This window comes from Lutjanus erythropterus, chromosome 1, assembly GCF_056507025.1.
Source record: "Lutjanus erythropterus isolate fLutEry1 chromosome 1, fLutEry1.hap2, whole genome shotgun sequence".
Classification (NCBI taxonomy): Eukaryota; Metazoa; Chordata; class Actinopteri; order Lutjaniformes; family Lutjanidae; genus Lutjanus; species Lutjanus erythropterus.
This window is the reverse complement of record NC_139317.1, coordinates 4,409,387-4,435,887: the sequence shown is the minus strand read 5'-3', so window position 1 is coordinate 4,435,887 and position 26,501 is coordinate 4,409,387. Positions and strand designations below refer to the sequence as shown.

At 39.1% G+C, this 26,501-nt stretch overlaps 1 protein-coding gene across 14 annotated transcripts in view; it reads left to right on the top strand.

Moving 5' to 3' along the window:
* ppip5k1a (diphosphoinositol pentakisphosphate kinase 1a) overlaps positions 1-26,501 on the top strand; it is a 44,083-nt gene that overhangs the window by 5,717 nt on the left and 11,865 nt on the right. For 3 of the 14 annotated variants that reach the window (XM_084725213.1, XM_084724823.1, XM_084725781.1), the window contains exons 2-27: positions 1,003-1,542; positions 3,099-3,294; positions 4,493-4,583; positions 4,691-4,776; positions 5,311-5,465; positions 6,011-6,112; positions 6,914-7,075; positions 7,205-7,326; positions 7,443-7,544; positions 8,873-8,959; positions 9,048-9,123; positions 10,248-10,357; positions 10,965-11,050; positions 11,172-11,297; positions 12,339-12,460; positions 13,136-13,318; positions 14,279-14,420; positions 14,664-14,887; positions 16,133-16,260; positions 16,379-16,493; positions 16,607-16,714; positions 18,542-18,670; positions 18,758-18,898; positions 19,253-19,346; positions 20,736-20,861; positions 23,858-23,920. In XM_084725213.1, coding sequence (XP_084581339.1) covers positions 1,399-1,542; positions 3,099-3,294; positions 4,493-4,583; positions 4,691-4,776; positions 5,311-5,465; positions 6,011-6,112; positions 6,914-7,075; positions 7,205-7,326; positions 7,443-7,544; positions 8,873-8,959; positions 9,048-9,123; positions 10,248-10,357; positions 10,965-11,050; positions 11,172-11,297; positions 12,339-12,460; positions 13,136-13,318; positions 14,279-14,420; positions 14,664-14,887; positions 16,133-16,260; positions 16,379-16,493; positions 16,607-16,714; positions 18,542-18,670; positions 18,758-18,898; positions 19,253-19,346; positions 20,736-20,861; positions 23,858-23,920 — 3,220 coding nt within the window. In that variant the 5' untranslated portion in view covers positions 1,003-1,398. The remainder of the gene's footprint in view (positions 1-1,002; positions 1,543-3,098; positions 3,295-4,492; positions 4,584-4,690; positions 4,777-5,310; positions 5,466-6,010; positions 6,113-6,913; positions 7,076-7,204; positions 7,327-7,442; positions 7,545-8,872; positions 8,960-9,047; positions 9,124-10,247; positions 10,358-10,964; positions 11,051-11,171; positions 11,298-12,338; positions 12,461-13,135; positions 13,319-14,278; positions 14,421-14,663; positions 14,888-16,132; positions 16,261-16,378; positions 16,494-16,606; positions 16,715-18,541; positions 18,671-18,757; positions 18,899-19,252; positions 19,347-20,735; positions 20,862-23,857; positions 23,921-26,501) is intronic. The other 11 variants (XM_084725452.1, XM_084725054.1, XM_084724908.1 and 8 more) reach the window with 6 other exon arrangements.

The following is a 26,501-nucleotide window of genomic DNA, read 5'->3' as shown; positions in this document are numbered from 1 at the left end:
TGTCATAATTTGTCTTTGTTTTTTAATATTGCAATAAATATTGTATCATTGAATTATTATCATGGTATTATTGTACCTTGAGTTTTTGGTATCATTACATCCTGGGTATTTACAATATTTCACCATACATCTGGTCTTACAAGTTGCACGCTAAATCTGATTAACATTATCCAAAATAGAAACAGTAAAAAAATGATAAGTAGTGTTTGCAAGACACTGCTTTCTTCCTGTTTACCAAAAAAATGCCTGTATGGCTTCAAGGATTTTGATATTAGACGCTTGAAATATTTTTTTCAACAAGGTTGCATTTTGCCCTTCTCGACCAGTTTGATAAAATGCAGGAAAATGTGTGAACAAACATGGATGAGGAATGTTTTGTCATATGGCTCTTGCAGAACTCAGTGAGACTGTGACCTGTGACCAGGGCACAGAATTAGCATCGGCCAAATGCTGGTAAAATATACACATGGCTGGTAGCTTCATTCACCAGCCAAAACTAGCCATTTGGCCATGGACAAAAAAGTTAATTTTGCACCCTGACTGTAGCTTTAAGGCAATGCAAATTAATATTAATCATTACTGTGAAGTAAAATTATATAAATAATAGGGGAATAGGAAAACAATGCACTTGAGTATCTCAATATTATGTTTTGTGATACTGCTTTGATTCTGAAATACATCCAAAGATTCACTGAAGTTGTTTATTTTGTGTTATTTTGTGTTTAAACCGCTGACCACCAGATAGCAGTGTTGTAATCTTTCTTCACTCTTTTTATTGCATAAAAAAGTAAACTTTAATGTTTATATTTTTATGCATATGGTGGTTTGTTCTTTATATTAGGACTGATTGGTATTTTTTAATCTAATTTTAGGACAGCTATCACCTTGTTTTCAGTATCTCAGTGCTGAATCGTAGTCCATGTATCATGTTTGTCATATCTCCAGATTCTTGCCAATACACAGCCCTAATAAACAATGTCTGATGTTTTGTTTCTCTTGTAGGACTGTCAGTTTTGCACACAAATGGAGAAAAGGACTGTCATAAGATAATTGGAGCTGCAGCCTCCAAGTTGCCAAAGACTCTTTGAGAAATCCAACTCAGTCACATGAGATGTGAATTTTCTGAATGAAGAATGAGAAGATTGAGTAACAGCATCATTGCAGAGGACTGAGAAGCACCATCATTTCTCACATAACCTGAGCGCTGCTCATTAAGTCTCATTCTGCTCCTCTTCCTCGCACGTCGTCATCTGCCAGCTCTGCGGTCCAGCCCAGCCCAGGCAGAGTGGACCCGCCCCTCTCCCCAGGCCTCGCGCCCTCCCATCGGCGGCCCGCTCTGGCGGTGTGTTGGTGTACGATGGCGCGGTGGGACGCTGAGGGCTGCCGCGGGGGACTGTGATGTCAGAACCCAACAGCCCGGGCGAGAGCCGGCGTGGCGCTCCCAGATTCTTCGTGGGCTGCGAGGACGATGAGAGCGAGGTCCTGGATGACAGCATGAGGACAGACATGGAGCTATATGAGGACGACGAAGACACAGACTCGGTGGGAGACTTATGTCAAACTATATAACCTCTTTCCTATAATCTGTTCCTTCACTTAGCTGTCACCTCTAGCTGAAGGTAAATTTGGTAGAATACTGTGTCAGAACCATCAGATTACGATCAGTAGAGGGCTTTTGGTCAAAATTGTTCACCTCTGGCAGAGGTGATCAGACCAACTCATCCAGGTACTTTGCTCCTGCGTCATGCTTCTGCCTCTTTTGGTTGAAAACAACTGCTCTAATTTAACTGGTGGACAAAACAAATTTCAAGGTCTTCCACTAGCTTAAATGCAAAAATAAGAAAACCGCATCATTGGAAACCAAATCTTCTGGGCAGTCCGGTGAACAATCATGCTCTGTCTCTGCTAATCAACAATCTGCTTTTCTTTAAAATGAAAGAAATGGGGCTTTTTCCATCAAAGTGGAAGAACTACAGCTAATGCTAACAAACTAGAGTTTAGGGAAATAAATTATACCCTTAAGTCAGTCATGTAAATTTGGAGATGAGACAAAATGTCTTTTAAAGACTATGGTTAGAGTGTACTTAAAGGTAAACTGGTGCTTTTCACTGAATTTCTTAGAAGACAAGACACATTAGCAGTCAATCTCTAGGATTGGTTTGGTTTCCAGTTTTGCCAGTCCGGTCCGATAAACTAGCTTAACTGGTTTAATTTTATGGAAACCAACTGAACTGGCATTTGTCATTATGAAATGTTTAGACAAATTAAAACCAGACAAGAAGCAGCTCCTCTGTCAGTGATATCAAACCTTTAATGACATTCAGTCAGAGGGACAGGAACTCGAAAACACAACAGCAAAATGCAGCTGTTCTGCACAAATACATTAAAAACACTAAAAATATCAACCAGCAGTCTTAAACTACTTAGTCCAGCACTAGGCATGATGGGACATGTGGGTTGTTGCTACCATGAAGCCTGATCATGGTTGATCATCTGTTGTTTGCCTTTTTAAAGTTACTGCATTACATGGTTAGTACAACTCAACACTTCCTGTGTCTCTTTCAAATTAAAAGGCCTCTAGCTTTTCTGTGGACAGAAACCCTTAATTTTTTAATAAGGCTTTTATTGTGAAACATTTGTAGGAACATATTGTGGAAACTCAGAGATTTTCAAAGTTCTCACTTCATCTGTAGACAACATTTCAATATTTTCTTAAGCTGCATGAGGCTGAAGTCTTATTTATGTTATCATTTTGATGTTAAACATGGTTGTGAGAAATAACAACACCATCTGTCACTCAGTTTTTCTGAATGTGGTGCCGCTGCACTTTGATTCATGAGCTCTCATTATGTTCTGTTTGGTAGCTGTTGCGTCACTCCTAGTTATATTACTGCTCCGGTCTGCTATTTGGCTTAATATTAAACTGGTTTGAAATTTTTCACATTGGCCCAACCCTGTCAATCTCAGCTGTTAATAAGTGTAGCGGTTTTTACGCAGTTCTTTGGTTTGAGGTTTATGGGAGATTCATGGAACAAAGTTGCCATTGTCTTTCCTCAGACTGGTCATTGAAATGTTGTTTTCCTCTCTCTCTCGTTCAGCCCCCGGAGCGACAGATCGTGGTGGGGATCTGCTGCATGATGAAGAAGTCCAAGTCAAAGCCAATGACCCAGATCCTGGAGAGGCTGTGCAGGTTTGAGTACATCACCGTGGTCATCTTCCCAGAGGACGTCATCCTCAACGAGCCTGTGGACAAATGGCCTCTGTGTGACTGCCTCATCTCTTTCCACTCAAAGGGTATATCACACAGACGCACATGCATGCACGCACGCACGCATGCACGCACGCACGCACACACACACACACACACACACACACACACACACACACACACACACACAGGCAAACATATACATGCACACAGACAGGTTTTTAATGCGTTTTATATGGATTATGTTTAATGTTTGATTAAAGTTTAAAGCTTGATTTAAAAGCTGCATCATACAAAATCAAATAAATCTACACACACGTACGATTCTGATTGTATCACAGTTTTTAGCCATGGTTCAGATCATTTTTCTGATCAGCAAACAAAAGGATTTGGATGAAATTAATTGAAAAATGTTCTTGGCTCTGATGCAGCAGCCTCTCACTGTCTGTAGTCACCACCATAAAATAATAATAAATGCCAAATAATACTATTGCTGTGCTGCTGTATTTTAGTAGAATACATAGACCTATAATATTTAATTATACAGTATACAGTATATAGCACTTAATACAGCACTGTGACACTAAAGGCTGTGTCATAGACAGACAGAGACACAGCAAGCTGAGCTATGTGTAGCAGATTATCACTGAAGTTAGAATAAATATCGCAATCTTATAATTTATTTCTGTGATGACAAGTCAGCCCAGTTTCCCAGTTACACCACTGAAAATGTTCAAAGCCATGGTTGAGATACTTGATTTCCTCCAGGATTCATTTCAGCTGTAAAGCACAGTAATATCTCATTATCAGTCCAAATATGACAATATTCGGAATTTCATCCAGGTCGTATAAACAGCATTTTCAGTTTGGTTGTTTGGCCTTATTCTGAATGTAGAATGTTTTGATTAAGACATGTGGAATATGACAGTATTATGCCATGGACATGCAAACAGCGCATACAGCACATTTGGAATATTTATCTTTAGTAGGATGTTCCACATGGCCTCTGGCCTGTTTATGGTCAGCTGTATATTTATAACAAACCAGTTAGTCAACAATTTGCAAAGCTGGTGTTGAGATCCATGCACTATAGAAAAGCGCACTCACCTACTTGTGAACGTTATGAAAAACTAAGTGGTAGTTTTTACATTGTTGCATAATCATAAACTATTAGTTTAGTGGAATATTAATTTTCATTATCTACGTGAACAGCTTGTTTTCCTTCTGTTATTAACATCATGTTTTCTATGATTCCATTGACTCGTCTCTCTGCATGTGAACCAGGATTCCCGCTGGATAAGGCAGTGAGCTATGCCAAACTGAGAAACCCTCTGCTCATCAATGACCTGAACATGCAGTACTATATACAGGACAGGTATTCAGCAAACCCTGACAAGATATATATACAGTATTGGTTGAAGTTATTCATCCACTGTAGTTTATTGTATGTATTTATTTGTTGCTTTAATTATTTTCTAACAGGAGAGAGGTGTACCGCATCCTGCAGGAGGAGGGGATAGATCTACCACGCTATGCTGTGCTGAACCGTGACCCAGATAAACCAGATGGTGAGTCTGCCAGCCCATTAGTAATATTCAGTATAGCCTAGTTATTTAGTCATGTATCCTTTTCTCTGCACTGCAGTTAACATCACATGGAGGAAACACAGTAGAAAGCTGACTATGTTCGACTTTTGATTCAATTCTGAAAGTTTTTTGTTCCTCCAGAAATAGCTTTCAGAAAAACAGCCCTGAAGCCCCTGTCCACGCAGCATCCTTGGTTTTATTTCAGCTTGTGGATAAATATAGTATCAAATGTGAAGCAGTCACAAGTGTACCATACTTACATGCTGCGATATGATGGATCTGTCATTCAAAGCCTGTTTTTACACGGTGACACAGAGACCCTGAACTTCTTTGACAGTAATGACTGTTTTTGTAACGACCCATGACCGTCACGTGGTGCGAGTGCAGAGCTGCTTGACAGAGCTCAAGAATAAACACTCAGGGGGCAAGTGTCATCTGTGTGTATTATGAGGGGTAATGAAAGGGGGCTTGAAGGCCCACAGAAACATTTGCTCTGTGTGTATGTGTGTGTTTCAGAGTGTAACCTGGTGGAAGGAGAAGACCATGTGGAGGTGAACGGAGAGATATTCCAGAAGCCTTTTGTTGAGAAGCCCGTCTGCGCCGAGGACCACAACGTCTATATCTACTACCCCACCTCTGCTGGTGGTGGCAGCCAGCGACTCTTCAGAAAGGTCCTTCATTCAGTTTTTGCACAGACAGTGAATAACAGTGATACACTAGTGCATCTTTTCACTCTAATTTATGGTTTTGACTCCTGAGGCTTTGATCTGAATTTGCTTTTAGGCTCAAGCCCTCCTTTTCCCTGTCAGAGCGCACTTGTGTGTCTGAAATAACAGCACTTGTGTTGTACTTACAAAAAATGTTACAGGCCCATGGCATGTCTTGACTTTTTCAGTATACATCTTCCTTTTATCTGTTTAGTAATAATGTCAACTGTTAATCGACCTAACAGTCTAGAACACACCAGGTATTAACTTGCACCACTTAATAGCCTCTCTTGTAATTGTCCATGAGTCTGTTGCTCTGCCAGGGAAAGAACATTATCATAAATCAGGTGCGCTTTGGCCAAAGATGGAGCTGCAGCCTTTAACTCAGACTGTGATGGATGTTATATAAACTATTCAGAGTTCACAGCTGTATCAGGCGGTCGTGTTTTCAGCGTCACAATGTTTTTCACTGACTGTGCTTTTTTTTTTTTTAAAAAAAAAAAAAAAAGATTGGGAGCCGGAGCAGTGTGTACTCACCCGAGAGCAGTGTGAGGAAGACGGGCTCGTACATTTATGAAGAGTTCATGCCCACAGACGGCACCGATGTCAAGGTAGAGTGTCAGCAGAGTATTTACCTTTTATTAAAGATTCTAGGAGAAATCATTGAGAATGACCGTTGTTCACAACGATGCTGAGATTGCACAGTAAAATACAAATATACAAAATCATTTAAAATCATAGATATTTTGTAACTTTATTCCAAAAGTGTCCAAGGGGTATATGAGTATTCACTTTTAAGTTGGAATGCAAGAGATTCCATGAGTCTGCTGCACTAATACTGAAAGCAGTCAATCAATCATGATTAATGATTGATTCAATCATCTACTTTGAATTAATTTAGCAACTACAGCAACATATTTAGTTCTATGTGGCATCGGAGACGTTTTTTGTATTCGCCACCACTCTGATTGGCCTTGTTTGCGTGGCAGTGGTGCCCAAGGGTCATGAGTGTGGTAGTTTTTAGATTAGTCATTAAATTAATATGTATCACAGCTCTTTTAGAATTTGAAGTTCAGTATTTGTCTCATCATTCATCCGTCCATTAAAGTCCATTAAACACAGAGGAAATTAGACTAACTTTAAAATATGCCAGTATTACAATCACTCTGATTTACTTACTGTCTAATTTTCATGCTCATGACTGAATAAAATTTTGAAATATTATTGAGACAAGTTTTTGATATATATTTTAGGGAAATTAATTGTTATATTAAGTGAACAATGAAAAAAGTAATCGTTAGATTAATCATTTTAAAAATAACCGTTAGTTGCAGCCCTAATAATTTTAGTCAGTGCTATCTGTTGAATCAGCTTAAATGATTGGTGGTTGTGGGTGTCTCATGTGACCTCAGGTGTACACTGTGGGGCCAGACTATGCTCATGCTGAGGCTCGGAAGTCCCCCGCTCTGGATGGGAAGGTGGAGAGAGACAGCGAAGGGAAGGAGGTCCGCTACCCCGTCATGCTGTCAGCCATGGAGAAGCTGGTGGCCCGTAAGGTCTGCCTAGCATTCAAGGTGAGCAGGGGCATCATCTTGGTCAAGTCTGGTTTGTTTACTTGTTCCTTTGTTGTTGAGTAGCGTCGCTGGTACTGTTGCATCCTGACATTGATGAATCATATGTGCACTGCTCTCTTCTCATTGCAGCAAACTGTGTGTGGCTTCGATCTTCTACGAGCCAATGGACACTCTTATGTGTGTGATGTCAACGGTTTCAGTTTTGTGAAGAACTCAATGAAGTATTATGACGACTGTGCCAAGATCCTCGGGTACCATGTTCATTTTTCGTCATTCATTGTCGACTGGACCATTTTCTCCTGACGTTGCTTTGTTTAATTTCTCATTCAGATCTGTTGATTGAATTTGTCTCTTCATGTCTCTTCAGGAACATTGTGATGCGTGAGCTCGCCCCTCAGTTTCAGATTCCTTGGTCCATCCCTACAGAAGCAGAGGACATCCCAATTGTTCCCACTACATCAGGGACCATGTGAGTCTTAACAGTAGTCAAACCAGTTTAACAGTTTGTTTACAGTTGAGGTGTGTTCAGTGTACTTAAAATTAAGTTGGGTGGTTCCTTAATCATGATCATGCATATTATCATAATTAAACTAAATGAGCTCACCAGCTGTACCTGCACATTCACAGTCTAGAAAACTTAGACAATGTCTCATACTGTAAATGAGGATAAGCAGTGTAATTAAGTAGACTTTAAATTACTTTATGTGTATTGGTGCTGCAGACATACACTTAATTAACTTGTGTCCAATTGCTTCATTGTGTCTAAATGTTTTTTTGCTTGTTTATTATTTAAATAAAATTTTTAGTCAGACATACACAGGTACAAAAAGTTCACAAGTTGAACTGCCTGTAACCGGTAAGCTGTTTGTACCTGTTGACTTCTGCTGAAGCTGCATGATAGTCAGGGTAACTGCTGTACACATTACAGTCTCCAGGAGCTTGAGTCTAAAATGAAAAGCATTTAAAATAAATTCTTACAAACGCATCACAGAGCTGGTCTTGCAAAATGCACTCCTATTTGTCTTTTTCTCCATTTATTAAGGTTAATACTTTCCAATTAGTACACTTAACCTTGCACAACCTATTAGTAAATATTGTATACAGGGCTCAAAATGAACTTTTTTCAGTTTAAAACAACTGTCCTGAATTCTACTTTTAAGTGTCCCAGAATTTTCAGCCATAATCTGTTTTATAATTGTGCAATCATTATTTAGACACTTTACACACTGCAGATTAGATTACATATCAGATAACATGGACTGAATGACCAATATATGGTTGATGGGGTCTGAGATTGTGAACATACAGACTCATCTTCCCTCATTTCTATCATTACTGCTGCTAGCTTGATGGACAGGCTACACCTTCTCTGAGCTAAAATAGAGAACGAAGATGCAATGAAGTGTAACACTATGTACTTTTAAGAAAGTTACCAGGAATGTAAACATGTATACCATGTATACACATGCAGCATTAATAAGTAACTAACATTACATATCTACCTCAAATGTTAACTTACCTGGTCCCAACATGTGACATGTTGTGGGGCAAGTGAAACTTCAGAGGTGATTCGTATGTTTAGCTATGCAGGTTCCCTGGTGTATGTCAAAATAATACACCTACGTGAGTGACAGAATTGACAGGATTGTCCCAGGGACCATATTTTTGTGTCCCAGGACAACAGGACATCCTTAATCTAAAGCACTAATTCTGTACAGTTGTGAGATTTTTGTTATCAACACCAGAGAAATAATAATTTTACTGTTAACGTTGTTAACTTACACTCACGTTCTTCAGGATGGAACTGCGCTGTGTCATTGCTGTCATCCGACATGGAGACAGAACGCCCAAACAGAAGATGAAGATGGAAGTTCGCAACCCCATGTATGTTCTCTCTGTTACTGCCTTCCTTTTTACTGCAAAGACCTGTTCAAGACTTTTGATTAATTAGAAGTTTCTTTGATTCATCCAGGTTCTTTGATCTATTTGAAAAATACGGAGGATACAAAACAGGGAAATTAAAGCTGAAGAAGCCAAAACAACTGCAGGTAAGTCAGGTTTTATTCACATATCTCCAAAATCAGCCTTTGTGTGAACTGCGGTCAAGTCAAATTTTATTTGCACAGCCCAAAATCACAAATCACAATTTGCCCCAGGGAGCTTTACAATTTATACAGTGTACAATAGCCTCTGTCCTGTAAATCCTCAAAAGAGTAAGGAAAAACTCCCCCAAAAAACTTTTTAATGGGGAAAAAATGGAAGAAACCTCAGAGAGAGCCAAAGAAGACGGATCCTCCTCCCAGGATGGAGAGATGTGGAATATAGATGTCACGTGTACAGAACAGAGCATCAGAAGAAAAATAATATTTAAGGCAGAGTGTCATACATAGAATTTTATATGACAAGAATGCAAGTCTGTGGTAAACAACATCTGGTGTAACCCGTTGGACCCAAGTCATACGATCTCCTCTCCACCATGGAGACTTTTGGCGTTGCCTGTTGGACCTGAGCCACTTGACCTCCCCTCCACCATGGAGACCTGGAAGACAGCAGGCCACACAGGCAAGGGAAAAGAGAGGGGGGAAGAGAAACAGCTTGGAGGCATGTGGGAGCAGAAAACAAAACAGAAGGTTAGAGAGATGCAGTGATTGTTTGAAAAGTTACACTTATATTCTCATCGGTAGGACAAATAAAGAATAGTTTTTGAGTAAAAAGATTCATTGAGACTAAGACAGATGAGATGCCTGAACTAATCAGAGAATAAGCACTAGTTAAAAGTTAAGGCGTACGGATGAGTTTTAAGTTTGGATTTAAAGGTCTCAACGGAGTCAGCTTGTCTGATATCAGCAGGGAAGTTAATCCAGATCAGTGAGGCATGGTAGGAAAAAGGCCCTGCTGCCGGCTGAGTTTTTGATTATGTGGACACACAGGAGCCCAGTAATTCTGAGAGCAAAGAGCACTGGATGGGACATGTGAATTAATTAGATAAGATGGGATGGAGTGAACCCATTTACAATTTTGTAAGTCATCAGAAGCACCTTAAAGTCTGATCTGACATCAACAGGAAGCCAATGAAGTGAAGCTAAGATTGGTGTAATACAATATATATAATAATTTATAATATATAATTGCTGTAAGATCTCTGACAGCTTGTCACTCTGAACTTCAACAGGAGGTGCTGGACATCACACGGCAGTTGCTTGCAGAACTAGGACAGCACAATGACTGCGAGATAGAAGAGAAGAAGTCCAAACTGGAGCAGCTGAAGACTGTTTTGGAAATGTGAGTCACAAGTAAACTGGGTCACTTTATTAACCACTAGTCCCTGGTCTCATACTCATTTCTAGGTCACTTGAGCAGATTGTGTTGAACCACCTCAGACTGCAGGAAGGATTTACAGAATTTTGATTCGTGCTGGTTGTTGGAAGCATTGCAGTAACTCCAATGTATGCTTTAGTGTACTGTAAAATTCGAGTAACTTGGTATTAGTTCAGTAAGTAAGATAGCCTTAGTTTATGAAGCTAAACCTCCTGTTTAATATCGTAAAAGTGGTTCTAACAGTGTTACCTAAGTTTATCTTTGGCTTCCTTCTGTGTTTATGATAAATTAGTTTTTCAAAGGTCACCATCTGCCAAACACAACTCCAGTATTTATCTTCACAGCTGAGGGATAATGTTTTCATAAGGGATTACTAGGATTGAACTGCATATCCTGTTCTTGTTTTTGCAGTATTCAACACCACGTTGTTAATGTTCATCATTATCATTAGTGATGGCAGTCGCTCTAGTTTGTTATCAGAGGTGGAGGAAGGTATACAGTCACGTTTATCAAACACAAATGACTTTGGCTTTTAATGATTCCAGATTTGTTTTATTTTTTGCAAATCAAGGTATGGCCACTTCTCTGGGATCAACAGGAAAGTGCAACTAACGTACTTGCCCCATGGGCAGCCCAAAACCTCAAGTGAGGAAGAAGGTAGGAACATATTAAGGCACTTTTTCAACCTCCTACTAAAAATAGTATGTTTACAATCTCAAGCTGGCCAAAAACAACCCTGAAGTGACCGCTAACTGCAGTGCTCTGGATTTGGTTTCAGACACACGTAAGGAAGGTCCGTCTCTGCTGCTGGTGCTGAAGTGGGGAGGAGAGCTGACTCCTGCTGGCAGGGTACAGGCAGAGGAGCTGGGGAGGGCCTTCCGCTGTATGTACCCTGGAGGGCAAGGTGAGAAACACAGCAGGGTTTATCTAATGCAAAAAAGCATCATATAGTTTGTAATTCTTTGCTCTTGCTGCCACCTGCGCTTTCAGGATAATATCAGTCTTAATTTTGTCATGGTACCCACCTAGTGATGAAAAAACTTTAAATATATCTTATCGGTGTTGGTTAAGAAGGTGTTAAAAAGTTAAAGCAGTAGCAACAGATATATTCAAACTGCTCTTAAGCACAGAAAGAGCTGCAAACCACCGTCATCATTGCTGTTGTTGCTACAGTCAGAGGCTGTGGACTCATGTTAAAGTGACATTGAATCGATTGTTGTGCCTTCACACTGAGATACCGCTGATCCGTATCTCAGCAGATTGAGAGGCTGGAAGAGCGCCATGAAGAGTGGATCAAAAATACCATTTTACACCATGTGTGTTTCAGCTATGACATACAGTAGAAGATACACATAAACAAATATTGTATTAATAGCTTGTTAGTACATGCAGTCTATACAAACACTCACACTAAAGCATCAATGTAATGCATAAAATCTGTGGTTTTATTTGTTTATTTATGTAATAAAACTATTTTGGTTATTTGGTTCCCTAAAATAGGTTTGTATGTTAAATGCTGTGCTGCTCAGATAACAGATTGTCTCTGTTTTTCTGTCTCACCCTTTTGTCTTTTCTCTGCTCTTCTCATTACTTACTTACATTACATAATGTGTGGTTTAACACTTCCAGGACAGTAGGTGTGCACATATTATACATGTAAGAATTGAGTCTTGGAGAGAAATAAGATACTGCAGTGCAGATTTAAACGTTTTTTAAAAAATTACTGTGCATTTCCTTTCTAAGATATAAAGGTTTTTTTTGACTTTCTAGTAGAGATATTGAGATGCACAAAGATATAAACAAAGAAAACCGTAACAGGTAAAATACCACATTAAAGCTAGGCAAATAATCTCAGGCAGCTGGGGTGCAAAGAGTATCAGTGACATTTCATACCAGCGAGGTCTGTGTAATCGCTAATGTTGTTGTTGGGACTGTGTTTTTGCAGGAGACTATGCTGGCTTTCCAGGCTGTGGGTTACTGCGGCTACACAGCACCTACAGACACGACCTGAAGATATATGCCTCTGATGAAGGCAGGGTGCAGATGACGGCTGCAGCCTTCGCTAAGGTTTGCAGTTTTTTAAGAGCACCATAGAAGACAGAAATGTCTTTTTGATTGGATTAGTGGCGACACAGAAAAATATGCAGTTGAAAACTTTGAACTTTGTGAGATTCATCAATAAGCAGTTAGTTTTTTTCATTTACTGGAGCTAAATCTTTATCTTTACAGAAAAGTCAACAGCTGTGAAATCAGTAGAAAATACTGTGGAAAAACAAACTAGAATCAACGTCTTAGTTGAAAAGAAAGAAAAGAGTGCCACCTACAGAATGTCTAATGACAGAAAAGTGAGGAGAGAAAGAACATAACTGTCCCAAAGCTAGTGCCTTTCAGAGATGAACAGCTTCTTAAATGAGAAAGAACTACTGTGATGTCCAGTACTGTCAGCTGTTTATATGTAATAACTGTGAAACTAAACTGTCACCATATTACTTGGTAAAATGTGTTTGATACAGCATATTTACTGTAGAAATGACTGTCAGTGTCAACAACATCAGTCATGTCACAAACTGTTGAAGATTTTGTGTCCTTAGTCCTGTGAAAACGGCTCAAACAGGCAGTAGTGCTCACAGTGACAAATTATCTAATTATCACTTTGGATCAAAGATGTTGCCAGAACAAGTGACAGATGACCACTTAATTCTGTTTTTGTGTGTGTGTGTGTGTGTCTGTGCGCGTGTACAGGGTTTACTGGCTCTGGAGGGTGAGCTGACACCCATCCTGGTGCAGATGGTGAAGAGTGCCAACATGAACGGACTGCTGGACAATGACAGCGACTCCCTGAGCAGCTGCCAGCACCGAGTCAAGGCCCGACTGCACGAGATCCTGCAGAAGGACAGGGACTTCACTGACGAGGACTTTGACAGGGTGATTAACTATGATGAACACTTATAGCTGAACATTCATCTGTTCTGTGACAGCCTGAGGAGAGACGGCTTTCAGAAACACTGCTGTACATTGATAGACTTGTGTGCACCTGCTGTGCAGCCAGCAGTTTGTACACAGGAAGCACATGTGAAATCTTGAGTCATGTGTCATGACCTTTTAAGCAGCAGGCTTTTCAAGAGTTTGGCTGCAGTAGTTAAGATCAGCTGCAGTGCAAGCACAATTTGTAGGTTAACTTGAACTGTGAGATCAGGTCTGGGAGCCATGGATTGAGATTTGCTTTTGTAAGAGGTGGTTCAAAGTTTACCTACAACAGACCAAGAAACAAAACAGCTGTTTATGCTGCTAGTTCTTGGAATAGCCAGCACTGAACCAGAACACAACCCCAGTAGATGATTACAAATGTGTTTCTTTTGATTAAATTGTGCTGATGGAAACGTGGCCATTGAGGCACTCATACCTTGACTGTTACTTAAGTTTTGTGGTTATACTTGAAGCATGTGTGTTTGTATGCATGTTCAGAATCTTACCATTAGAATCACTCCAGCTTCTCCTCCCATACATACATTTTTTTAAACGTCTATTGTTTCCCACAGTAATTGTATGACTGCGACTTTGATATGTAGAGACAAGGGGTCACCATTTAACCTAAGAAATGACTGGGACCTAATTGTCTTTGACCATATCTCCTTTGATCATTCAGAGGATTACTAACTTGTCATAATGAAAGCAGAAAGGATTGTATTTTCTGAGCTAACTGTTTGCAGATTAATTATATTTCTTCATTTTGCCCTCTTAAATCAAATGACAAAGTTTCGTCACAGTTTAGCAGTCTTGGGCTTTTTATCTCTTTGTAATATGAAAGTAGTCATTATCCATTTGTTCTGTGCAATTAGTTTTATAATGAAAGTGCTTTGTGCTTTTTCTTTGTACGTCTGATAGCTGGCTCCGACCTGTAGTGCCTCCTTGGTGAATTCAATGAAGATAGTCCAGAACCCAGTGGCCACATGTGACCAAGTCTACGCCCTCATTCAGAGCCTCACCTCACAGATCCGCAAAAGGATGGAGGACCCCAAGTCAGCTGGTGAGCAAAGTCCTCTGTCAGCTTTAGAAAAGTTTACAGTTTTTATACTTAATTGTATTTACTGTTTTCCATGGCAAGTAGAAGGTAGGATGACGCCAACCCTATTCATTAGATGAATACAATTTCATGTGTGGCACTCAAAGCATTGAAAAGTGACATTTGAAAAACTCAACAGCATTAAATCAATGTTATCAGTAATCCATGCTGTAAAAATCTTAAATGAATCCTGTCATCCCACACCAGATCTGCAGCTGTACCACAGTGAGACACTGGAGCTGATGCTACAGCGCTGGTCCAAACTCGAGAGAGACTTCCGCATGAAGAATGGCCGCTACGACATCAGTAAAATACCGGACATTTACGACTGCGTGAAGTACGATGTCATCCACAACGCCACTCTGGGCCTGGAGGACACGCTGGAGCTGTTCAGACTGTCTCGAGCGTTGGCTGACATCGTCATCCCACAGGTGAGGAAGAGGAGGAGGGAGCTGGAAGGTGGAGACAACAGCGTTGCTACATTTGTAGTACAACTTTTTCTTGAGCTTTTTGTGTTTAAGCATAGTTCATTTTCTGATTGAAATTCAAGATGAACTTAGAGAACTACAGGAAAAGCTCAGCTGCTCAATTTAGAAATGAGCTCGCATTAATTATAGACGAACTGTGTAGAAGCTTTATTTATCTAATCTAAGGAACAACCATCATAATAAAATGTTCACTTATTTCTCTTCAAAACATTACAAGTTATGGAATTAATATCATCTGAAAAATACAGACTTTTCTTATCATTTTAGGAAAGTTTAAGTAATTTTAAGTAAACATCTGTGTTATAAGTTGAAACCAACCACATTAATTTTGACCCCCATTAAAAAAAATAAATAAATAATCCCATTCACATGTCAGTATATTTAAATAATATTTGTCTTTCAATACAAAGACCCCTGTCAAAATAAAGGTTGAATGAATCTAATTGAAATTTAGATTTGTGAAATGTAATGGTGTTTAATAGAACTATGAATACCACGTGCCACAGGCAGTTATAGCACATGATTTGGCTCATGTTATGCTCAAGGCATTCTGGCATGTGACAGATGGAGCAGAGTGCCTCTGCCCCCCCAATGGTGTGTGATACTATGAATTAGGGCCCATAGCAAACATGAACGCAATCAGTAATAAATAGTTACATCTATTAAAACCGACTAGCTGAAACCGGGTGCTTTTGACACATATGTGACTAATACATCAGCATTTTTTAGAAGCAGTAATAGCATTAAAACAGAAGCAGAAAACAATGCGTCGAAGTCATTAGGAAAAAAAACTGACCGACAGTGTCACAATGTAACTGAGACAAAATGTGTCTCTGAAGACTGTGGTTAACCCAGTCAGTAAGATTTAGGTTAAAGGAAAAAAAACAAGATATGTATGAAAACATAATAATGATGCTGAAATAAAAATAATATTTATTACTGATAAAAGCTTGGAAATTATAAGTGCTGATACATTTGAACGGTTCTCTTATACTCTTTCTCTATACTCTTGTTCTCTTGCTGATTTAACATCATTTTGTATAATGTTTTCTCTAGCATTAACTTGTGATTAAGACTTGACAAATAATTCATTTTATACTGTAAAAAAACCTTAACACACAAAAGTTGTGAGAGGTATTACCCCATCAGAGGATATATTTGTAGCACATTGTTCTGTGTTTTTTGTAGGAGTATGGCATAAATAAAGTGGAGAAATTGGACATAGCATACGCCTACTGCCTCCCACTGGTTAGAAAGATCCAGCTTGACCTGCAGAGGACCCATGAGGACGAGTCGGTCAACAAACTGCACCCTCTGTGAGTCCCACGAGTAAATTTAATTTAATACAAGGCTGCTCAGATGGAAAGACATGATGCCATGTGTTTGTACTGAGAACATATTGGAGCATGTAGAACAGCGCCGTCTTGTTCACAGGTATTCCAGAGGAGTGATGTCTCCTGGGCGCCATGTCAGGACACGTTTATATTTCACCAGTGAGAGTCACGTCCACTCCCTGCTCAGCATTTTCCGCTACGGAGGCTTGCTCGATGTAAGCAACCAAACATCAGTTCTACAGATCGTTGACTGTTTCTCAGCTGGGAGTAAAAGTTGAAACTTGAGGTTTTCTGTTTGTATTCGTGTGTGTCTGTTTGTTTGGGACAGGAGGAGAAGGACCAGCAGTGGAAGCGTGCCATGGATTACCTCAGTGCCGTCTCTGAACTCAACTACATGACTCAGATTGTCATCATGCTGTATGAGGACAACAATAAGGTAGTTCATGTATTTTAGTTGTGTAGTTCCACCTTGGCACATGGCCTCCATGAAGTTGTGTCATCCTGGTAGCGCCTGTCTGTCCTTCTGTTTGTGTTTAAATTAGTTCTGACATGAGTGCTTCAATGCTTCTACCATTGTCATGATAATTGACTTCCACATAAGTATTGTTTGTTTGTTTTACTGTTTATTTATTTTACTTTAATTGAGCCAGGATGTCTCACTGAGATTCAAAACCGCTTTTACATGAGAGACCTGTTCAAGGTAGCAGCCAGTTGCAACATACTAAAATGAAACAAATACAACATATTAAAAACAAAAATCCACAATAAAATACCAACAGCCATTCAAACATAGCAGCTTCTCAAGAACAACAAATACTTGTCTCCGTCACCGCATATTTTATGGCGCCCTTAAATTTATCAGTGGATCCAAGGGTATCTAACTGAAGGTCTTTTTGTAGATTGTGCCCATGGTGCATTGTAGAAAAATGCAGTTTTCACTAGATCAGTTAAAACCTGGGGAAAAATGAAAAAGCAACCACAAGGAAAGGCATTGTTTGAAGAGGAGGAGGAATTTTTTTGTTTGCTGCTCTAAAAAAGGGACAAAATACTGAAGCGTGAGAAAGCAATAAAAGCAATAAAAATAGCATTTGATTAGTCTCAAAATTAATTTAAGTCACATAGACAATATCCCCAAGCAAAAAAAAAAAAAACAGGAGTCATTCCTGCTTCAAAAACCCCCAAAATTATATTCAGGACAGTCCTAGCATAAAAACATTTGGATATGTTACTGTTACTGTAGAAACTACATCACTTAACGTAACCGTCATTCTTACCCAGCAAGTTCCCTCTGTAGAGATTAATAGAGATTTTGAAGCACCTGCTGCATACAAGAGCCTGCTATTAGTATTAAACCCCAAAATATTTATGATAGCAACCTAAATGTGTCCAGATGACCAATAATTAGAAACTGAAAGTACCAGAATTTGTCATGCAATGCTTGTTTTGATTTGTACCTTCTGTATTTATTCTTCTTACCATTTCTGATTTAACCCATAACCCATAATTTTGCCAATTCAATTTGTATTTTATTCAGCTTCTTGTATGGCTGCTTGTGTTGAAGAAATTCAAAATATTTTGTTTTATCATAAAAATTAGCTCAAAGTAATACTCAAACAGAAGAACTTGAGTCTCAAGTCAAATGTCTTTAGGGTGTGATGGGTGTTGATCCAAGAAATTACAGAATAGTACATGATGTCAACACTGACAAATGAGTATTTAACACTTTTAATGTTGCACAGCAGTAGAAAAAAATGACTGGTTCTAGCTTTAGGCTGTAGAGAAATGCTGAGAAAAGCCAAGGGCTGAAGTGAGTCTGTTTCTTCTGCCACTGAATTATTTTCGTCATCATCGGTTATTTTCTCAATTAGTTGATTAGTTGTTTGGTCATAAATTGTCAGGAAATGGTGAAAAATATTGATCAGTGTTTCCCAAAGTCAAAGGGTCATCAAATGTCTTGTTTTGTCCTCAACCCAAAGATATTCAGTTTTCTGTGAAAGAGGAGTAAAGAAACTAGAAAACATTCACCTTTAAGAAGCTGAAATCCAAGGATTAAAAAAAAAAATTCTTAAGAAAAACACTCTTTATCAAAATAGTTGGCGATTAATTTAGTAATCGATTAATTGTTGCAGCTCTACTGCTGTGCAACATTGAATGTGTTAAATACTTATTTGTGAGTGCTGAAGATACCAGAAAATATATCATTCATCTTAGACTTAATATCAGAGATAGTTTGATCATGACATCTCTGTTGTTCTGCCTACAGGACCTCTCCTCAGAGGAACGCTTCCACGTAGAGCTCCACTTCAGCCCGGGTGTCAAAGGCGTTGAGGAGGAGGAGAACGCACCAACCGGCTTCGGCTTCAGACCCGCTTCTGCAGAGGTAGCACGACAGGTAGAATCACATCCGTGCACTTTCACCACATGTTTTTGTTTTGCAGAGGGCAGCGTGTATATTCTCTCCTCTCCTCTGCTCACTCAGAACGGGCAGAAACAGACGGACCCCGGCAGCCTGGAGGACCTATCACGAGATGAGACTGACCGCGCCGTGCCACTGTCCGAACCAATCACCATTCAGAGACGGTCCCCGCTCATACGCAATCATAAGACGGGATCCATGGAGGTGATTAATCCAACTTGTCCTACAAAGAGTTACAGTTTTGTCCATAAAAACACTGTCAAACATCAAATCACTCACCTTTTCCCTCCTGCAGAGATGGTGTATTTCTGTAGTTAGTTACATAATCAGTGTGTTTTCTAGACCCACAGCTTCTGGCCGTGGTTTTAGTCTCTCGTCTTTTCGAAGGTCATATTTCACCCTGCAGACTAGCAGCCAGCAATGAAAGCTGATGCATAATATCAAGTACACTTAAGCTACCCTGCTACCACTGTCTGAGGGTGCTCTGTGTGTGTGTGTGTGTGTGTGTGTGTGTGTGTGTGTGTGTGTGTGTGTGTGTGTGTGTGTGTTTTCCACCAGGTTCTGTCAGAGACATCATCCTCCAAAGTAGGCAGTTATCGCCTCTTCTCACTCTGCTCACGTCAATCCCCTGAGATGAAACAAAGTGGATTAGGTAGGTGTCATAATGCCCTGTTTCCATGGCAACTGTGTGTATAGATGACAGTGTGAAATTGCTCAGAGTGGGAGGGATCATTACAAGACTTTTTGATCAGTAATGGAAATCATACACTGTGAGGGCTGTTTCTTTTCGCTGTGTGTGGAAATGCATGCAGGCAGCTTGTTTCTCCTGATGAAGATATATACGTGTCATATACATGTCGTCTACGTGTTTGTTTGTGAAGAAAAATTCTCTCCAAATACAAGGGACTGGCTAATGATTATATGGTGGCTGCATTTTCTGCCTGGTTTGGGATCTAAATCAGTCTTCAAAAGTATTTTACATCTGAAGATACTCCAGCTTTAGTAACTGTAATTTGAAATTCAAAGACTTGACTCAGTGGTCCAGTTTCCAGGACAGAAATGATACGCCATTTTGAAATTTGTTCTGCTTCCAACACTTAATCTTCTTTCTCTGAAACATGTGCCCAGTGTTTTAAAACAATAAACAGTTGTTTAACATCAAGAAGTTAGAAGTTTCCACTCTAAATGTGATGAAAATCATGAAATATTTGTACCAGTGGCATGTTCATATACTCTACTGAGGTGTTTTAAGCGCTAACCTTTTCATAGCTCCATACAGATTAATATTTCACTGCCTCCTCTTTCCATCGCAGTAAGCGTCAGATCCTATAATCCTGGGAGAATGACTGACTCTGCAGGTGTTTAGCTCTAATGTAGTGGCTGTTTAAAGAAAAATCCACCCCTGGTTGCATTTCTGTGTCAGTTTTTTGTTGTTTGGTGGTTAGTTTTTCTCATCACCGTCATGGGAACAGATATTATTGGTGCTGTCTCTGCAGTCTAAAACATCAGAGATAAGCAGCCAGTTTTGGTTGTAGTGTCTCAGAATTAAAGAGCAGCCACTTCTTTTTGCAGCTGCATTTCGCATTTTGTGCTGTTTTTCAGCAGTCATACAGGAAGAAATCTTTCAGAGAAAAATTCTGTTGCTTTTCCCTCCTGTTTTCTCTTTCTATGCTACTCCTTTGTACTTTTTGTTTGGATATATGCTGAAACAAAATCACACTCAGTGCACTGAATTTGTCACAAATTGGGAAGAAAAACTGTGAAAGGATTTCAGGGTGGATTTTTCCTTTTAGCCACAAAGCCTGGCTTAACTTTAAAAACTGTCTCCAGCCTCACACGAGGAGCACAAAGACGGGGAGAGATTTTGGTTTAGGATGCATGGTCTCCTCTGGGTCATTATCTGCCTGTCTGTCTCTATTTTCCTGTCTCTTTTTCTCTGTTTCCCTGTCTTTTTCTCTCTCTTTCTCTGTCCCTCTCTGGATAGTTGTTTGAGTAACAGCATGATATGTAGTGGTAACTAACCCCCCCGCCCCCCTCGCAGGCTCTCAGTGCGCCGGGCTCTTCAGCACCACTGTCCTAGGTGGGTCCTCTAGCGCCCCTAACCTGCAGGACTACGCACGCGCACATCGCAAAAAATTCTCCACCGGCAGTCTGTCCTACAAAGACGGTATGTGTTTGAGACCGCGCTCCTTCACTAACCTGCACAGGGCAACAGCAGATCAGTGTCTTACACATTTCCTCTTAGTCCTGAAATGTAGTATAATGTAAGTTTGACACCCTGAGCGATGCCCTGTGGGGAAAATGGGGCATATATATTAGGTAGGCATATACATGGTAGATAGGTGTAGTATTGTATGAGTATTAATTACAGTAGTTAGAAAAAATGCAAATAGCAGCACTAGAGCTTAGATTGGAAGATTTCAGTATGTGCTCTATTATAGTAAATATCATGTATGCCCATACATGTATTTTATTTTTAGTAGTAGTTTTTAGTAATTTATGTAGTTTTAGACTCCATATTCATTCTAGCCACCAAACCACTGGATTTTTCCATCTTTTTCTTTCTCCACACCACTTTGAGTAAAATTGGTGTATTTCTTTTCTTTTTAACAGTTTGTATACATGCTGCCTCAGGCCCAATTAAAACTTTTAAACACAATTTAGGCTTAAAACTTTGTGTGAAGGCCACAAACAAGAAATGTGGCACATGTAACAATAGTCAGTAGTCAGGCTCATTTATAGTTGAGTTACATAAACGTTGGTCTATGATTATGTTCTTTTTTTCAACTGCAGTATTATTTGTGCAGTGGAGATCACATTCATCGTTTTTAGACATGTCAGCGCTGAGTGTTTGGAGAGTTTGTTAGTTTGAGATGTTACTGGGAGCTTGATATTTTTTCATTCCGAGCGGCATACAAAATGATTATCTTTATTTATTTTTTTTATTTAGAGCAACTGCATGTATGAAGCAACTGTTCATCAGTATGTGTCTGTTAACTGCCCCTCATTCCCAAAATCACAATCTTCCCATGTTTTTTTTTTTTTTTTTTTTTTTTTTTTTTTTGCATGGTCCAAGGCTACACTGACTTCCTATTACAGTGTCAGTTTTTCCCATCATTACAGTGAAATCTAAATACTGAAGATAAACTTGCATACATCATAATAAAGCAATACAAGCAGCACCAACTGGCTACTGACATAAGAAACGTTTGTGCTTGAAGCGGAACATGATAATCTGATGTCTCAAACTCAGTGACTACGTTTACATGCACAAAATATTATGTTTTTCCCCCCTTATTCTGAAAAAAGACAGTAGTTCTCCTATGCTGTTTAGGGGGCTAATGGAAATGAATATTTCAGTAATGTTCCTGTTTACGTGCGGCAGCCGATTATGGAAAAGTGGCTTGAGCCATTTTTCTTCTTCACAGCCTCCCCGTTTCATTCGCTCAACCACAATCTTGAAAAGTTTGACGTTGGAATATTTGCTCATGTCCAAAAACCTGTTGATATTGAGTCTTTCATAATATTTTAAAGTAGGTGTGTTTCTCCTTCCAAGCTTGCAAACTGTTGACTTGTTGATAGGTCTGGACGATATCGCTGAAAAACCTGCCGCGATAGTGAAGTTTCATATCGATAGATATAGATGATTATTGATCATGTAGGTTTTGTTTGACGACATGTTGTCGACATGTTGTAAAATATCTATCCCTGACGTTCTGTATATATGTCCAAAGAATGCACCTAAAATCTGAATAATAACAGCTTATCCCATTTCTTGATCGAAAAAATGCTGCTTTTGGAATAAGTCCTAATAATAATATTATAAACGGAAAACAGGGTGGAACAGGTCCATAAGAAGTCTTAAATTGTCTTTATTTCACATTTACTAATTCAAAACTGAAATGCTCTTTTGGAAGGTCTTAAATATTTATTTATTTAATAATTTACTGGACTAAAGGTATCCTATTAGTCATTTCATTGCAAAATTGACTTTATAATATAGTTGTAGCTTTAAAATTTATGTATGATATTAAATTTAATCTGCTGATATGTAGACACTGTTTACATGATGCATCAGAATATTGTCATATTCGAAATAATAGTGGAAAATTAGTGTGCATGTGAACATAGTGATTGTGACTCAGTAGCAGAAGTCATACAGCAATTTTACATTCTCATCATCCACTTCTTTTTTGCACATTTTTCTGAAAGTATCAGCCCTGTGCTGATGCAGTTTGAAAGCCGGGGCTGTAACTGTGCACAGATATTATTCAAACAACTTTTTGAATAATATTATATGTGAACTTAAATTGTAAACGGACAATATTATATCAGTGATCCAGCATGACCACTCTGCCCTCAATGTGTAGCTGACATTGATGTCTGTTGTCATGTCGTCCAGTAGGTGTCACTGTGGTATTATTGTAAAGACGCTACAGTCTCCTCTCAGCTGCCATCCTCCTGGTTGTCTCACATGTAGCTTCGCTGTTGGTCTTTGTCATCCATCTTGTTACACCTCATTTTCAAGAGTCAAAGGAAGCATTCTAGTCTTGATGCAGTCGAATACGCACAAATTGTGCTCTTTCAGTGCATGCTCCTCCGTGAGTGTAGTGTTGGTGCCATTTGGACAAAAATTTCCAGGATTTAATCCTGGTCAGGTTCACCAGTTGATATTTTTCATTGTTGTCTCAGTACATGACAGAGAGGCTGAACGGATCTTAACTCTTTACTGGGATTGTTGTTTATCTTTTTCATGGTTAGACCTCAGGAAGAGGAAAGGAAAGCACGAATTAGACCTGAATATTGGGCTTGTTTTTCGAGGTTTTATATTTCTTGGTGTGAACTCTTCACCTCCTCAGTTAAAACATTTCATTTCACTTTGTCATCAGAAGATGTTCCATCCATGTGTTGCCCCACAGCCATCTTCAAACATCTTCAGACTTCAAACATCAGATATCTCTGTTTTAACAGTAACTTCAGTCAGGGCTCCTTCATAAGGTGGAACAGATAATTCTGACTCTGATTTTTATACAGTAGGTGTTGGTTGACTTTTGCACTACTGCGTCCACATTAGAGAAGAACAGGGACATGATAAAACATGATATACAAGTTACTGTGGCTCAAAGTAACACTAGTGATTTTTTTTTTTTTTTATTTCCTCAGAGTTGTTGTCTATGCCGGCAGTAAAACGATTTTCTGTGTCGTTTGCAAAGCATCCGACTAATGGTACGTCTGCTTCTTTCAAGTATTTTTCCACTTCACCTCCCTTTGTCTTGCATGTCTTCAAACTTTTGTTTTTTGACCTTGGGTTTTTTTTTCCACATGGCCCTCCAGCATTCCAGGTTTCCGTTATTTTTTTTCTAATTATTTAATTACTTATTTTTTGTTTGTTTACCCATATGCTTTGGACTCTTACTTTTCTAACACTACCTGACATTCTCTTTCTAACCAGGGTTCCCACTGGTCACTGAATTTGTGAAATATGAAGAAATCACAGGACAGGGAATGTCAGCAAACTTTTACAAAGGCCTCATCGTGTGGCAGAAAATATAGACATCTTCACACTGATTATACCTGTAAAAAATACCAGATACAGGCAGGGATTAATGGGAATAATTTCTTATAATAATAAGAATTTTAATGTCTTATTAGACTTCTCTTGTAACTGCTGGATAATAAACATAAGAGCATCTTAATAAACTGATTCATACTATACTGCTTTTACAGTAGAAGCATTCACTGCAAAATCTACAAAATCTCTGTCTGTTGCTACAGGATTCTGTTTGTCTTTTTCTGATAAATTTCATTAGGGTAATTTAGTGTCTGGCACTTCCTAATTTCCACTATTTTCAAGTGGCAGTCTCTAAGATTTTAGTCCTGGTGGCAGCAAAAATGCCGGTTAATACTGTCGGTCACAGAATTTTCAGGGCAGCAAAACAAAACTTTTGTCATTTGAATAAAGAAGTCAGGCAGTAATTAGCCTTTGTTCATCTCTTATGATTTTACACTACGCATGGGGTGAATCTGGAAACTGCAGGGCACAGTGAAATGAGCTGGTTACCTCTCTGAGAGATGGCTCACTGTAGCTGCTCCTGACTGTTCCATTACTTCCTGCAATATTTCAAACTGATCCGCTGTCGAAAAATGCTGAAAATGATCGTTGTCTTGTTTTGTAGGTGTAACAGTAGCAGTCAGTGCTGTCTCTCACTGACAAACACATCACATGTCCTGTGACTGCTTCTTAATAAAACTCACTAGTCAGTCAGCACTGTCAGTGTGACTGTGTTTTTCTGAGTCGCCACCCAGTTCAGTCATACTGCAAACATATAAATATTGCAGTACTTTCATCAGTGGGACATAGGCTCAATCACCATTGTGTTACCTCATTCAGCAACATATAGTGACTTAAAAGACAAAAAATTTTGATATTAAAACTTCAAATCAGTCTCGGCACTGATTTTCCCTTTGAGTTTCTGACATAAGCCTGGATCGATGAGTCTCTGCAGTATTTTGATTTCGTAAACATCATGTATATGAGAAACTTGCTTCCCTTAAGGGATTATAAAAATCAAATTTTCACAGCTAGAATCCTCCTGGGTAAGGTCAGTTTATTGGGCATGTACAGTAATATGCATGATGCTGTTGTGTTCAACAGCAGCTGCTTCTTAAATATAATCTAACAGACAGCCCCTCATAAATGTTAAAAATGTTTTGCAGATTAAATGGCTAATTAACCAAAACAACACAACAGACATTTAGTCATACAGCACAATAGGTAGGGGAAAATGATGATCCATAAATTGTATATCCAGGCTGAATTTGACTTCATTTTAGCACAGTTTATTATCTCCTAGTCCTTCATAACTATTGTGATAGTGGCTGCCATGGTTAAATGGTAAAAAAAAAAAAAAAATAGCTGAATCAGTAGCGAGATTTCAGACACTTATTAATCATCATAATTTTACTTCATCACTGTCAGCTGTAGAGTCAGACAACAGTTATTTTCTCATCTTTAAAATGCAGGATTGTTAGAAAGCAGTGTCCATGTTCCATCGTTGAATGGTATAGTGGATTACTTTACACCCTCAGATTTCAGACACTCAAATATAGTGATAGTTGCAGTAAACAGGGAGTCAGTTCTGAAGTAATTTTTCTGGGCTTTGTGTCTCCTTTTCATGTTTGCGGTTAGTGCATGGAGGGAAAACTCTTACAGTTTAAAGAACAACTTTATTGTCAGACCAGCACATTCTGGTTTGCGTCCTCCCTTTTACTGCTGGTGTTTTTCTGTTTACTATTATAGCAGATGTCAGCTACCTGTTTCGTTACCGGGCCATTTCTGAAGGTCAATGTCAATGATTTTTATATCAGCTCAGATTTATTAAAGGGCCATTTTAATTTAGTGTTGTACTTCACTGAAGTTTGTGGACTTGCAAGAGACAAAGAAGGTTCACAGTTGAAGCAGCAGAGGTTGAGATGTCCTCACTTTTATTCCCTGGTATCAGCCGATCAGCTTGGATCCAACACTTTCGGTTAATGTTGGTCTCCAAGCTGAGAAAGTCCTGAGCCACAGAAGACTTTTGACAACTGTTTCTAGAGTAGAGGCTTTCTGTGACTGATAAACCAACTTACAAAAGATCACCTAAGATCAGTTCCCCTTTATTTTAGAAAACTGACTAACAAGTGAATCATATAGGGCTGTACCGAATAGTTAGAAGCTTCTTTTATAATGTTGACATTCAAATTCTTAATCATTATTCGTCCTCTCCACTGCATGTTTGACTGGAGGCGGGGCTCAGCTCAGACACAC